Source organism: Lithobates pipiens, unplaced genomic scaffold, assembly GCF_037356315.1.
Source record: "Lithobates pipiens isolate NorthernLeopardFrog02 unplaced genomic scaffold, aLitPip1_a1.2 Scaffold_19, whole genome shotgun sequence".
In the NCBI taxonomy this organism is placed as follows: domain Eukaryota; kingdom Metazoa; phylum Chordata; class Amphibia; order Anura; family Ranidae; genus Lithobates; species Lithobates pipiens.
Window position 1 is genome coordinate 582,728,664 of NW_027507764.1, and position 15,826 is coordinate 582,744,489.

Genomic DNA, 15,826 nt, shown 5'->3' on the forward strand with positions numbered 1-15,826 from the left:
AAGGGACAGCAGCAGAATAGTGACCCTGCATTCATCATATTCTTCTGGTCTGGGAGTGTCTAAATTACCTTCTGTGCTGGCCCAGCTCCTTCTCCCCTCACCCCCTTACATAATCGTTTCTTTAGCAGCCAGGGGAAGAGTGAAGGAGAAAATGATAGGGTGTCTCCTGAGTGACATCTCTGAGTCTGCTGACATCATAGACCAAGATTGTGACATCTATCAACAGTCTCAGGGTTTTTGGAGGTCCATGTAAATAAGATCCATCAAAGGGATATATACTCCACTTTATCAGGTACACCTGTTACCTGCTCGGTAACATACATTTCTAATCAGTCAATCACATGGCAGCAACTCAATGCATTTAGACATCTGGACGAGGTGAAGACGACTTGCTGAAGTTCAAACTGAGCATCAGAATGGGGAAGAAATGGGATTTAAGTGAGTTTGAACGTGGCACGATTGTTGGTGTCTGACGGGCCGGTCTGAGTATTTCAAAAGCTGCTGATCTACTGGGATTTTCACACACAAATATCTCTCGGGGGTTACAAAGAATGGTGGGAAAAAAAGAAAATATTCAGTGATCGGCAGTTGTGTGGAGAAAAATGCCTTGTTGAGGTCAGAGGAGAATGGGCAGGCTGGTTCGAGGTGACAGAAAGGCAACAGTAACTCAAATAACCACTCGTTACACCCAAGGTATGCAGAATACCATCTCTGAAGGCACAACACATCCAACCTTGAAGCAGATGGGCTACAGCAGCAGAAGACCACACTGGGTACCACTCCTGTCAGCTAAGAACAGGAAACTGAGGCTACAATTCACACAGGGTCACCAAAATTGGACAACAGAAGATTGAAAAAACGTTGCCTGGTCTGATGAGTCTGGATTTTAGCTGCGCCATTCAGATAGTGGGGTCAGAATTTGGCGCATGGATCCATTATGCCTTGTATCACCGGTTCAGGCTGGTGGTGGGGATGTAATGGTGTGGGGGATGGGGTATCACCGGTTCAGGCTGGTGGTGCTGGTGTAATGGTGTGGGGGATGGGGTATCACCGGTTCAGGCTGGTGGTGGAGGTGTAAGAGTGTGGGGGATGGGATATCACCAGTTCAGGCTGGTGGTGGGGGTGTAATGGTGTGGGGGATGGGGTATCACCGGTTCAGGCTGGTGGTGGAGGTGTAATGGTGGGGGGGATGGGATATCACCGGTTCAGGCTGGTGGTGGGGGTGTAATGGTGGGGGGGATGGGATATCACCGGTTCAGGCTGGTGGTGGAGGTGTAAGGGTGTGGGGGATGGGGTATCACCGGTTCAGGCTGGTGGTGGAGGTGTAAGGGTGTGGGGGATGGGGTATCACCGGTTCAGGCTGGTGGTGGGGGTGTAATGGTGTGGGGGATGGGGTATCACTGGTTCAGGCTGGTGGTGGACATGTAAGGGTGTGGGGGATGGGGTATCACCGGTTCAGGCTGGTGGTGGAGGTGTAAGGGTTTGGGGGATGGGGTATCACCAGTTCAGGCTGGTGGTGGGGGTGTAATGGTGTGGGGGATGGGGTATCACTGGTTCAGGCTGGTGGTGGGGGTGTAATGGTGTGGGGGATGGGGTATCTCTGGTTCAGGCTGGTGGTGGGGGTGTAATGGTGTGGGGGATGGGGTATCACCAGTTCAGTCTGGTGGTGGAGGTGTAATGGTGTGGGGGATGGGGTATCACTGGTTCAGGCTGGTGGTGGGGAGTGTAATGGTGTGGGGGATGGGGTATCTCTGGTTCAGGCTGGTGGTGGGGGTGTAATGGTGTGGGGGATGGGGTATCACCGGTTCAGGCTGGTGGTGGGGAGTGTAATGGTGTGGGGGATGGGGTATCACCGGTTCAGGCTGGTGGTGGGGAGTGTAATGGTGTGGGGGATGGGATATCACCGGTTCAGGCTGGTGGTGGGGGTGTAATGGTGTGGGGGATGGGGTATCACCGGTTCAGGCTGGTGGTGGGGGTGTAATGGTGTGGGGGATGGGATATCACCGGTTCAGGCTGGTGGTGGGGGTGTAATGGTGTGGGGGATGGGGTATCACCGGTTCAGGCTGGTGGTGGAGGTGTAATGGTGTGGGGGATGGGATATCACGGGTTCAGGCTGGTGGTGGAGGTGTAATGGTGTGGGGGATGGGATATCACGGGTTCAGGCTGGTGGTGGAGGTGTAATGGTGTGGTGGATATTTTCTTGGCACACTTTGGTCCCCTTGGTACCAAATGAGCATCGCCACGGCCTACCTGAGTATTGTTGCTGACCATGTCCATCCCTTTATGACTACATTGTCCCCATCTTCTGATGGCTCCTTCCAGCAGGATAATGCCCCATGTCACAAAGCTCCAATCATCTCACCACTGGACAATGAGGTCCCTGTCCTCCAATGGTCCTCCACATCTCATCCAATCCAATTGGCATCTTGGTGGTGCAGCAACTGTGTGACGCTATCATGTCACTATGGACCAAAATCTCTGAGGAACATTTCCAACACCTTGTAGAATCTATGCCACGAAGAATGAAAGCAGTTCTGAAGGCAATAGGGGGTCCAACCCGGTACTAGCAAGGCGGGCCTAATAAAGGGGCCGGTAAGTGTATAGTCTTATAGGAATATTTCAAGCATGAAAGGCCCTTGAGTAAATTCAAGAAGCCGTACAAAAACAGTATGTCCCCGACAAGTTTTGGAGTTAAAAAAATATATATTTCAATATATTTAAAAATAACAAGCCAACACGCTTCATGGAGTTATTGGCATTATAAAGTACCCCCTTCATCAGGGCTAAAAGAATACACAATAGACAAAGAATATGTAAATAATCTCATTGTTATGATAAAATTATAGACATAAGAATAAAGGTAAATATGAATATAACTGATCATATGTATAAACATAAATACATAGCTTTGAACTTTACTTTGACTTGTATGTATGAAATGTTGAAATTATTTTCCTAGAAGGCGGCGATAAAATACGAAAGTCTAGAACAGCGGTCTCCAAACTGCGGCCTGGGGGCCAGATGCGGCCCTTGGGGTATTATTATGTATTTTTTTTTAAACACTTTTTATTGACGGATATGCAGAACATTTGACATATTCAACAAAATGCTTTGCAGAAGCACAATAGTATATAAAGTACAAATAAATTGTCATGCAAGAAAGTATTGAAGAATATAGATACAGCTTCGCTTGGATCATAATAATAAAAATACACGTAAAATAACACTAGATCTAGAATATAATACTAGGTACATAGGAACCCACGGATGGAGGGTGAAGTTCTAGCATGTCAGATACACCACACACTTAGATCGGTGGACCCAGCAACGTAAGTGTTCTTAATTACTGGAGATAGTATGGGTGGAGGAACACCACACATCCCATATGTCAGTGATGGCGAACCTTGGCACCCCAGATGTGTTGAAACTACATTTCCCATAATGCTCTGGCACTCTGCAGTGTAGTGGAGCATCATGGGAAATGTAGTTCCAAAACATCTGGGGTGCCAAGGTTCACCATCACTGCCATATGTTATTATAAGTCTTAGGGCACCCTCTATGTTCATATTCTAGTTTTTCAAATGGCAACACCTGATTTACCATTTGAATCAATGTTTGGACAGACGGAGGACTGGGTTGAAACCATTTGAGAGCCTTTCTGGCCAGGAACAACGTCTCTTTCGGCAAGACTCTTTAAATATCTCTGCCACTGCTCCTCGTCTAAAATAACTAAGAGGCAAATTCTAGGAGTGCAGGGCACAGGTACTGACAAAACATCGGATAAAAGATCTGTCACCTGTTTCCAGTAGCGAGAAGCTTGACAAGAATGAAGGACTCACTGCTCCAGGTGGATTAATTAGTGCCGGGTAGGAATGTCCAACCAAGTGCTAGCCCCGGCCAGCCTCCGTGGGTAAGTAGATAAAGGAAGAAATGGCTGCACATCGATTGAAATCCAAAATGTTGTTTATTGATCACCAAGATGACATCAAAGGACACCAACACACAGGTCTTTTAGACGCGTTTTACGCAGTATAGTGTGCTTAATCATTGATTAAGCACAACTGTACTGTGTGAAACGCGTCTACAAGACCATGGTGTGGGGGATGGGGGAACAGACGGATCCTCCCCCCCAGACCAGACGGGTCTACCAGGGGCCATTAACAGGAACATGTTACGGGATGTCGAACACCCCGTGACCTGGACCCCTCACGGGGCTACCCCGGTCCTTGAACCAGACCAGACCACACGGGTCTCACGAACTTCTCTCCCTCGACACGTGACCCACACCGCTTAAAGGGGTTGTATAGTCAAATTGGGGGCTTTTACCTACAGGTAAGCCTATAATAAGGCCTATAGATAAGGCTTACCTGTAGGTAAAAAAAACATCTCCTAAACCTGTACGGTTTAGGAGATATTCCCCTCGCAATGTGCCGCTGACTGCAGCGGCGCATGCGCACAAGGGGATTCCCGGCTGGAAGCCCAGCAGACGCCGGACCCGGCCGGAGAGAAATCTCCGGCGCGCATGCGCGGGAGTGACGATATCGCGGCTCCGGCCACTCACAGCGCCGGAGCCGCGATACCCGGAAGAAACGCAGAGGGAACATGTCAGCTCCCTCGGCGTGGATCGAGACAGATGTCGGGGCTTCGTTCTAAGGTAAGTATTTCATAATCAGCTAGTATGCGGTGCATACTAGCTCATTATGCCTTTTGCTTTGCAGGTGAGCAAAAAAAATTACAAATTCAGTGGTTATACAACCGCTTTAATTACCCCCTTCCCAGACTCCTCAGGGGGCCCCAGCACTCTGATTGGCTCTGATTGGCTCCGAGAAGGCCGATACCCAAACATCCAACCAGACCTGGTTCTGGCCTGTCATGTGCACCTCACCGTTCACATGACCAGGCAGAACTTCCAAACACAGCCTGGCCAGACTGGTGTTAAGGCCTACCTACAATAATCAACCCTCAGAACCTTTATTGCCCCAAGGCAAAAACAAAATTTACATGCGTATGACATTTTGTCCAAAATGTCATCCGCTACACATATTATATGTATATGTAGAAAAAAAAGTGTACAATTTTAAATCACCATTCTGGTGTCCTATTATGTTTAGTGTTTTAATTCAATACAACCTCACTTTACTATTTCATTTTTATACCTCTTCTCATTTCAGTCTACCCTTCTTTACGTCATTCCGTTATGTGTTACCCATCCCGTGCCTAATTTACTATAATAACTTATCCTCTTTCTTTAATACCATTCATTTATTTTCCTCCATACCAATCCTGCTAGGTTTAATATCGGCAGACGCACTTTTGCTAAAACTACCTTCGTAGCCTCCAGTGCAATCACCAATTTGTTCAGTTGGAGGACATGAGCTAGGTGCGACTCTACCACTGTGGGCGACACGGGTATCAGCCAGTCAGACAAACAACGTAACTGTCCTGCTAGACAATAATAATATACGTAATATACCCGCTTCCACCTTAGGGCGTTGCAAAGTAGAGTACTTAAAGCGGAGTTCCACCCTGACATTTTTTTTTTTTTATAATCAGACGCCTCTAAACTTATAAAAAAAAAAAATGGAGGAATTTTTTTATTTTTTTATTATACCTATCATAATCGCCCTGTTGCTTTGTAGTCCTCTTAATCTGCCACTTCCTGGTCCGCGGAGCACTTCGTCACTTCCTCCCTCGCCTGTCTGTGGGCAGTACTGTGATCAAAAATCTAGTTATTTCCTGACAGGAAATGACACGATTGAGGGCGGATCGCAGCGCCGAGATGTGTTTATCTATGTTGCCATAACAACGTGGCGGGACCTTCCTCTGGTACCGCCCATTGTTATGACAACTTTAGAAAACAATCTGCGCTACGGCCGCCGGTGAATCACGGAGAGGTGCATGCTGGTTACCCAGCATGCACCTCTCCAAAGCTTATCCAGGAAGATATATTGATTAGGCTTCACATGCCCACAATCATGATGGCAACGCCCACAACAGGAGGGAGGAAATTGTAAGTAATAAATGTATATTTTAGAAAGCTCCTTAATTTACCATGTATAATCGTTTTTTTATTTAAAAAAAAATTATATATATATATATATATATATATACTTGGCCGTAACTCCGCTTTAAGCTTTCTTCTATTTTGGGCAGTGTTAATTTTGGCAGCAAATTTCTATTTCGTTTTAGTCTTAGGATTAAAATGGCATTTTAGTTTTAGTCCCATTTTAGTCTTCTGCAATTGTTTTAGTTTTAGTCGTATTTAATCGACTAAATCTCCAGTAAATTTTAGTCGATTAAAACTAATTTTAGTCGTCTGAAATCGAAATAGGTGTAATTAAATTGTAATGCATTAGTTAAAGCGGGAGTCCGCCGGGAGTCCGCCGTTTTTTGTTTTTTTTTAAAGCCAGCAGCTACAAATACTGCAGCTGCTGACTTTTAAAATAATGACACTTACCCGCCCAGCGCGCCCGCGATGTCGGCACCCGAAGCCGATCTCTCGATCGTCTCTCGGGTGCTGCCGCCGCCATCTTGGGTATGGGAATCAGGAAGTGGAGCCTTTCGGCTTCATTTCCCAGTTCCCTACTGCGCATCCGCGAGTCGCGCTGCGCAATAAGGATGGTCCCCGCTGTCTCTGGGATCCGTGTGTTTCCCAGCAGACAGCGGGGGACCTTCGGAAAGGGGCGTAGATTCTGCGGAACGGGGCGTACCTTCTGCAGAATCTACGCCGGAAGTGGGTGCAGATACCTGTACTGTACAGGTACCTGCACCCCCCTCCCCCCTGAAAGGTGCCAATTGTGGCGCCGGAGGGGGGGGGGGGGTTCCAATGAGCGGAAGGTCCACTTTAGGGTGGAGCTCCACTTTAACATTTCTCTACAATTTCCAAACTCATTATATACGGCTGGAGTGAAAAATCTCATATGTTATTATTTAAGGTATTGAGGTATGAACATGCACTAAAGACCAGTTTTTAATTTTGAAGTCAAATTTCAATTTAGTTTTAGTCTTGGTCTTTTGACTAAGATGCCATTTTAATTTTAGTCCCATTTTAGCCTTTAGACTAAAATGCCATTTTAGTTTTAGTCGTATTTTAGTCATTTCAATTGTTTGTTTTTTGACGTATTGTAGTCTACTAAAATAGTATTCATTTAGTCGACTAAAATGTTTTAGTCATGAACTAAATTGAGGGATATAAGGTTTTAAAATAGGACTTGGGAACCAGTTGGGGCATTATTTCATCCACTGGACCATGATTCCCCACCCCCCCACTGACCCCAATGAAAGGTCACAATTCCTCCCAATGACACCAATAACGGTGCAAATTTCCTCCCAATGAGACCAACGATAGGGCACAATTCCTCCCAATGACACCAAAGATGGGGCATTCACTGACATTCATGGGACCTTTTCTACTCCCATCGCCAATATTCCGGCCCTCCAAAAGCCTTAAGGAGAGTAAACTTCCCCTTTGTTTAGAAAGTATGGAGACCCCAGTCTAAAAAAAAAAAGAGATATTCAAGCCTGTTAGCTCTTTTATCTTTATTTTATCATCTATAATTTTCTCATCATAATGACATGCTTTCAGGTCTGATGAAGAAGGAGGGGGGGTTGGGGGAGCTTTATAATCCCTGAAATGTGTTGAGATTGGTATTTTGGATTTATAATACCATATAAATATTTTTGTATTCTTCAACTAGTGGTGTGACTCTTCTGCTTCCTAACACCTTCTGCATTGTTTTAAAGTACCATTAGTCGGGCATGTGATGGGGCGGGGCAAAGCCTAACCGTGTCATCGTGGTGACATCACAGTTATATTATCTGGTTCTACTTTTTAATGAAAGCTTGCTACCTAAAAATTTGCCAGCTATAAATGCCTGTGCTGGACACTGGGACCCCACTGGATGCTCACTGCGGAGAGGTCCATGTCTGCTGCTATAGATGGAAGTGTATCTTCATCGGGTGCAGGAAACACATTTTGCATGAACATCGAGGACGGTATCTCATCTCATCTGGTTAGATCACAGAGGTCACTTACCAAGGTGAAGCTTTTATCGGCAATTCGCAGATTCATATGTTTCGGGGTTCCCAGGTAGGGCAGCGGGGTGGGTCCGGGGGGCAGTGACCTGTACCGCCTGTGCTGTTTCCACCACGATAGGACAAAGTGAAGGGTGAGGAGAACAGTGACCAACAGAGCGAGGATTGTGGAGAATCCCATTTTCCTGGAAGAGATAGACAGATACCAACTATGACAGAGGTCAGTATTCCTCCCGCTGTACAGACCACCTCTTCACATTGACTGAAAAATGACTTTGACTCAGTTAAAGCTGAAGTTTGATCTGCTTATATTCTGCCTTCCCTGGTTCCCCCCTCCCTCAACATGAATGGGGACCTTGGATTGTGGGCTCCTTGAGGGTAGGGACCGATGTGAGTGTGCAATGTACAGGGATGGGGACAATTGTAGACACTCACTAAGGTTGAACTGGATGGACTGGTGTCTTTATTCAACCTTACTAACTCTGTAACCATGTAACATCAACGTCACATTTTTTTTTTTTTAATTATTAATCTTTATTAAATTTTCACATTTATACAGACCACATTTTAAAATAACATTGCCAGGATTCAAATACATCTTTCTTCCATTCCGAAGTCTGAGTTTTAGAGTTCTAGGAAGGGAAGGGGGACATGAAGATACATCCATACATCACATATAATTAACAAGCAAAAGAAAACAATATCTAAACAATACCATATCCCCCCTTATCCTTCCACAACTATTTTTGCAATTCCTACATTTTCCCTACTGATATAACCCCTCCCCTCCCTCCCACCCTTTCTATCAGCCCCACCCCCCCTCCCCTCCCCTCCTATATATATATTGGTGCTTTTATCCTACAGTATAGCATAAATGTGTTATAATGATTCCCGTACCTTTAATGTACACTACCCTACTCCTTCCCATTACCCATCCCCCCTCCCCCTCCCCTCTTCCCTTTCCTATCATGGTTTAAACTGGGGTATGCATCACTTCTATCCACTCTCGCCAGTTCCTATTAAACTCTTTTAGGTTATTTCGTTTTGCATATACTGCCCTCTCCTTACATAGATATTCATTTACCGCCCTTATCCAATCCTCTACTGTAGGGGCTAGCTTTAATTGCCATCTCCTAGCTATCATCCTTCTAGCTTGAAATAAACATCTTAGGATTACCGTTGTTATTCCCTTCCTCTCTACTTCCTCCTTTCTATAACCTAAAATACACACTATGGGATTTAATTCTATTACCGTCCCAAAGGCCCTACTTATTATCTTTACCACTCCTTCCCAGTATCTAAATAATTTGGGACATTTCCAAAGCATGTGCATTAAATTCCCTGACCCCCCACACCTGGGGCAACAGTCATCTGTTCTCTTACCAAATTTAAATAATTTCTGGGGAGTATAGTATGCTCTATTAATTACCATCAAGTGGGAAATCCTCTGAGGAGGAGAGACCGAGACCTTTGGGCATGCCGCTAGGATATTTTTCCACTGTACTCGTGTTATATTACCTAGGTCTTGCTCCCATTTCTCCTTCTCAACCCTCCCTTTCCTCTCACTATTAATCTGTTCACCCAACTGGGTATAGAATTTAGATATTAATCCTTTAGTGGGTCCTGCTTGTGCTATTGGGTATAGCAAGGGCAGTTCCTCCCATGTTAGTAACAGGTTTCCAAACTGGGTCCTTAAAGCATGCCTCACTTGTATATAGGCATAAAATGAGTTTTGTGATATCTTAAATTCTCTTTGCAGCTGGTCGAAAGATTTAATACCCCTGCCGCCATATAGATGGCTAAGCCTTACAATGCCACATTTTTCCCAATCTACAATTTTTCCAACCCGCCATATTTCCTGTAGCTTCTTATTGTTCCATAGAGGCGTATACTTTGTTATTTCACTATATCCCATTTTTTTTTTAACTGTACCCCATAACTTTAACATCATTTTTACTGTAGGGCATCTATACTGGAATGAGTCCGCTTCCAGGGTCTCAATCAGGGTGCTATGTGGGGAGCCTGTTAATACTAATCTCCCATTTGGGGTTCCTCCGTTCTTCTCATCGATCCCCCCTAGCTGTTGTAATTGGGACGCCCAAAAATAGCACTCCGGATAAGGGACCGCGAATCCTCCTTCCTCTCCCGGTAGCTGAAGCATCCGCAATCTCAATCTGGCCTGTCCTCCCCTCCATATTAACTCCCTAAACAACATCTCGATTTTATTAAACCAGCTTCTGTTAATCCATATTGGGGCATTATGTAATATGTATAAAAGTTGGGGCATCCATATCGTTTTTATCAGATTGCATCTGCCAGCGACCGAGAGAGGCATTCGTTTCCATATAGCAATTTTTTGTTTAAACTTAGCCAATAATGGGACTAAGTTATGACTTATATATTGCTTAGGATCCCTTGACAAGGTTACTCCCAGATATTTCAACTTCTCCACTATTGGCATTTGGGGGGTTCCCAGGGCCGTTTGCTGACCAATTGGGTCCAATGGAAGACATTCCGATTTTTCCCAATTTATCTCCAGCCCTGTGAAGCCTCCAAACCCTTGCACCAGTCCCATTGCCCTTGGTAGTGAGTATCTCATATCCCCTAAAAACAATAGGATATCGTCTGCATAAAGTGAGATTTTTTCCTCTCCAGTTTTTCTTACAAAACCGACAATATCCCGGTTTGCTCTAATTGCACATGCCAAGAGCTCTATAGCCAATGCAAAGAGCAGGGGTGATAATGGGCACCCCTGCCTCGTCCCTCTCCCCAACTCTATTTTCCCGGATAACTCATTGTTAATTTTTAGTCTCGCACTAGGTTTGTCATATAGCATCCTAATCCATCCTATGAAGGAAGGATGCCAAATTTCTCCAAGACTTTCCATATGTATCCCCATTCTACGCTATCAAATGCTTTCCTTACATCTAATGCCACTACTGCACCCGGAGTATCATTATCCATTGGGATCTGCAGATTAAAAAAAGCTCTTCTAATATTTATACTCGTTGACCTGTTAGCTATGAACCCTGTTTGGTCCATATGGACTAATCTTGCTATAACTTGACTAAGCCTATTCGCTAATACCTTAGCCAGTATCTTTGTATCGGTACACAAGAGAGAGATTGGTCTATACGCTGCAACATCTAGGGCGTCCTTTCCTTCTTTATACAACAGGATTATAACCGCCTCCATCATTGATGGTGGCAATTTACCCTTCCCACATGCTCCTCTTAACATCTCAAGGAGTTCAGGAAGCAGTATCTCGCCAAAATTTTTATAAACTTCAATCGGTAGCCCATCCGGCCCTGGCGACTTCTGGTTTGGCATACTCGCAACTGCTTCCTGAAGTTCTTTTAAAGTTATTGGGGCTTCCAGTTCTTCTCTTTCTTCTTGTTTCAAACATGGTACCTCTAATTGACCTAAGAATGTTTCCATTTGCTCATCCATCCCCACTTTCTGTGCAGTATATAGGTTTTTATAATATCCTTCAAATGCTTGGCAAATACTCCCAGTTTCTGTTATAACCTTTCCCTCAGATATCCTAATCGCCGAAATTGAGGAAGGACCCGAGTTATTCTTCACCAGTTGTGCCAACATTTTTCCCACGCTTTCCCCTTCCGCAAAGGAGGCTTGGCGTTGGAACATATGCTGAATCTCTGCTTTCTTTAGAGTTAATAGCCTAAGTTCTTCTTGTTTATCTAACCAGATTTTTTCTTTGCCCTGCGTGGGGTCGCTAATAAAATCTCTTTCAGCCTCTAACACTTCTCTCCCTATTTGTACCTCCTGCTCCCTAGACTTTCTGTTTATTTTTGCTATTGATTGGATCATAAGGCCCCTTAAAAAAGCTTTCAGAGTATCCCACAGGATCCCTGATGTTACTGTACCCCGGTTATTTTTTAGAAATTCTTTTAATTCCCACTGAATTCTCTCAGGGCGTTCTTCTGTCTCTTTTTTTATCAGTTCTAACCAGAGCGGGTTCACTTTCCACAACCTCTGTACCTTACGTTCTCTCATTTTTAATACTGCTGTCACCGGGGAATGATCTGAAATCCCCCTGGGCTGATATTCAACCTTTTCCACCATTTGTAAGGCCAGGTCATTCCCCAGTATCATATCAATCCTGGATAACGTAGTGTGCGTGGACGAGTAACAACTATACTGCCGAACTCCCGGGTTCCCAGTTCTCCATAAATCCCGTAATCCTACTTCTTCCAGGTACTGTCCCAACCTCCCCTGCCAAGCTGGTTCCGCCAGCGTTTTTTCTGGGAATCTATCAATTTTAATATCCAATACCGTGTTGAAATCCCCTACTATTATTATAGGAACACCATCTATCCCCACTAAAAATTCCTGTAATTTAAAAAGCACTTCCATTTTAAATGGTGGAGGGATGTAGATGTTTGCCAGCATACATTCTCTATTTTCGATTAGGCACTGTAAGAAAATGTATCTGCCTCTTTCATCCAGGCTAACCCGTTTACATACAAAATTCACCCCCGTTTTTACCAAGACACTCACCCCTCTGCTATATGTCGAATAAACAGAATGATATTGAAATTGATATTTTCTGCTCTGCAACCGGTATATTGTATCTCTATTTAAATGGGTCTCCTGTATGCAGAGCAGCTCTACTCCACATCCCTCCAACAAGGATAGCACAGCTTTTTGTTTCAGCTGCGTCCCCAGACCCCTCACATTCCAGGAGCCTATCTTAATTTTACCGTCCTGCATAGCCATAAACAAATAAAGAGGAGAAAGAAAAAAAAAGAAAAACCTAAGGTAGGAAAGAGAGAGAGCGAAATAACCAGTCTACTGAGGACACTATTGAGAACCATTTGTCTCCCAGTACCCACCGACTCCCCTCTAAGTTCTTTTATTACCTTATACCGCACTCCCCAAATATTACTCCCTTGTATAATAACAAATTTATTAGGCGTCACCATTAACTCGTATATTATGTGTCTTTGGATATAAATTATACTATATAATTGTTTATTACCATTTTCCCCCTTGTGACCAGTATATTTTCCTTGTTTTTTACCACCCCAAGTTTTACCACCCCCCCAGTTTGTGTCCTTTTTTGATTTGAGTTATTTCCTGTACTCCATTTATTAGTGCATACATATTTTTTTTTTTTTTTCCCCTTCAACCTCCCCCCTATTTTCCCTACTACACCCGCCCCCTCTCCCCCCTTTCTACCTCCCTCCCGCCCCTCCCCCACCTTCCTAGGTGTTACCCTAGGGGCTATTAGTGACCTTATACCACTCTCTTCACAACCTATTTACCACCCTCACCTAGTGCGCTCGCCGTGTATTACCTCCCTCCCAACCCCCCTCCCATACAGACACAGACAGCACACACAAAAAAATAAAAAAAAAAAAAACCCAAGAACACACATACTTCATCCCCCCTTCTCTTTCTATCTTCCCATCCCACTCAGTACTAGAAACCCCAACAACTATAACTTTTCTTTATTTTCTTCTATCCATTTTTCCACTTCCATTGGGGAACAAAAAACCTGAGTGTGCCCTAGTGCATTAATCCGTAGCTTTGCAGGATAAAGAAGAGCATACGGCACCCTGAGCTTCTGTAACCTGCGTTTCACCTGGAGGAACTCTACCCTTTTTCTCTGAAGTTCTGGGGAAAAATCAGAATATAATGAAATTCTAACACCCTTATACAATACATTCCCCATTTCCCTTGCCTTCCGTAATAATACCACTTTATCTTTATAATTCAGTAATTTCATTAATAACGGCCTAGGATGGCCCCCCTCCAATGGTGCTCTAAAGGGTACCCTATGCGCCCTCTCTATTGAGAACGCTGTTGAAAAAACATCCCTCCCAAACAGTTCAACCAGAAGATGCTCCATAAATTCAGCAGGGTTTACACCCTCACTTTTTTCCGGAAGCCCCACTACTCGCACATTGTCCCTCCTGAGCCTATTTTCCATTTCGTCCATTCTTGTTCTATATCCGCCGAACTGCTCCTTCAAGCTTTCTATTTCTTTAATTAGGAATGTTGTATCGTCTTCTAATCTGCTAGTCCTTAACTCAAGTTCTGTCGTCCTTTCCACCACTTTCTGTAGGTCTTGCCTTACCACCATTAGATCTTCCTTCACTCCCTTCATTTGATTACAGAGTTCTTTCAGTGAGATGTTACATGCGTTTACGGCCAATAACACGTCCTTAATTGTTGGCTCTTTTTCTAACGGAGGAGAGTCACCCGTTGTGATCTCCATATTCTGTTCCCCTGCACCCGCTTTTTTATTAACTGAACATTTGGCCACTGCTCCAGCCTGCGTATTAATGTTAATGTTCGACTGACCCATGCTTTTCCTTTCAGACATTTCTCCATGCTGCCCCTTTGTCTGCCCTTTTTTTGGAGGGGTCTGCGATGACTGTGCAGGGTTATGAGCAAATTGTTCTAATTTAGCTGCTGTGGTAGACTGTTGCGAACTTTTTTCCCCTCTTTCCTTTGCAGAACGCAGGTGCTGCATCTTACTTTCCTTTTCTCGCCCCTTTCCACAGAACAGTCCTGGATATATCGTATTTTAATATATTTTTAGCTTTTTAACCCAGCCGCCCATCGCTCAGTTGATCGCTTAGTGCAATATTAGCCGTATCTTATAACCAGTTCTCCAGTATTCACTTCATGTATCACCAAAACTTCCTGTTTTAATGCTTCACAGCAGACATTTATTTGCACGCACTTAGTTCAAATACCGTTCAACCAGTTGATTTTTAGAGCAGCCACCATCCCTCAGTTAATCAATTAATGCGATACTGATCTTGTCTTATAGCCAGTCAGTCCACAAGCACTCAATTCAAATATCACAGACTTCCTGGTTCGCTGCTTACAGACGTTCGTTTTTACAGCAGGTACTTCTTTGCATATACTACCTGGGTTATCATTCATTCGTCTTAGAGCACAAAACGAAGCAATGAGTTCCAAAGAACAAGAGCTTCTCACCCCCGGCCAGCGCCCTCTTGTTTACTTATTACCAGTTCTCAGGCATCGCTATGTCCACAACTTGCTCTGCCAGACCTCCGCCTGCTATGCCCCTCACACCTCCGACTTCTTCCCCCCCCCCGCAATCCTGCCGCTTACCTCCTTCCTCCTATCGCGGCTTACTGGAGAGCGGGAGGGCCTCTTGGTGTCCACTGTGTGCGGCGTCTCTCGGCAGGGTTCAAAAGCGTTCGGCTTGGTCGGGGGTACTCGTGCTTCTTCGGCCGTGTTCGCTGGGGTTCGGGACCCGGAAGTAGGCGTAAATCTCCGAGGGCTCGGCACGATAGTACGGTGATGCGCTGTCACTCCTCCTCCCGTCCAGCTTCAATGAACAGCTCCAGCCCACCTCACGCTGCGTCCGGCCGTAGCACTAAGCGCTCCACGCTCTCGTCATGGGGGTCTGGGAGAGAGTCACACACGGCGTCTCACATCTCTCACTCACTCCATCTTGCACATCCGGTCACGCCCCCGTCCAACGTCACATTTTTAAATAAAAGCTTTCATTACATTCTTTATTTTAGACGAAATTATGTCATCACTGGGTCTCTATGCAAAGCAGACAGATCACCAGGGCCGTCTTTAAGGAGGGGGCAAAAGGGGCGGCTGCCATGGGCCCTGTCATTGTTTTGGGGCACAAAGCAGCTGCCTCATACTTGCCAACTATCCCAGTTTAAATTCCCTTGTCCTTTGAAATTTTAGTCCCGTGCTGTGTCCCGATATCTTAGTGTGAAGTGCTAGTACTAATGCTGCCCAGCTCTGCCCTATTGTTGTGTACAGATGG

At 44.9% G+C, this 15,826-nt stretch overlaps 1 protein-coding gene across 1 annotated transcript in view; it reads right to left on the reverse strand.

The window, feature by feature from the left end:
* LOC143997713 (cytochrome P450 2C3-like) overlaps positions 1–15,826 on the reverse strand; it is a 122,017-nt gene that overhangs the window by 94,360 nt on the left and 11,831 nt on the right. The window contains exon 2 of the mRNA XM_077493494.1: positions 8,036–8,219. Within this exon, the coding sequence (XP_077349620.1) occupies positions 8,036–8,215 (180 nt within the window). The 5' untranslated portion in view covers positions 8,216–8,219. The remainder of the gene's footprint in view (positions 1–8,035; positions 8,220–15,826) is intronic.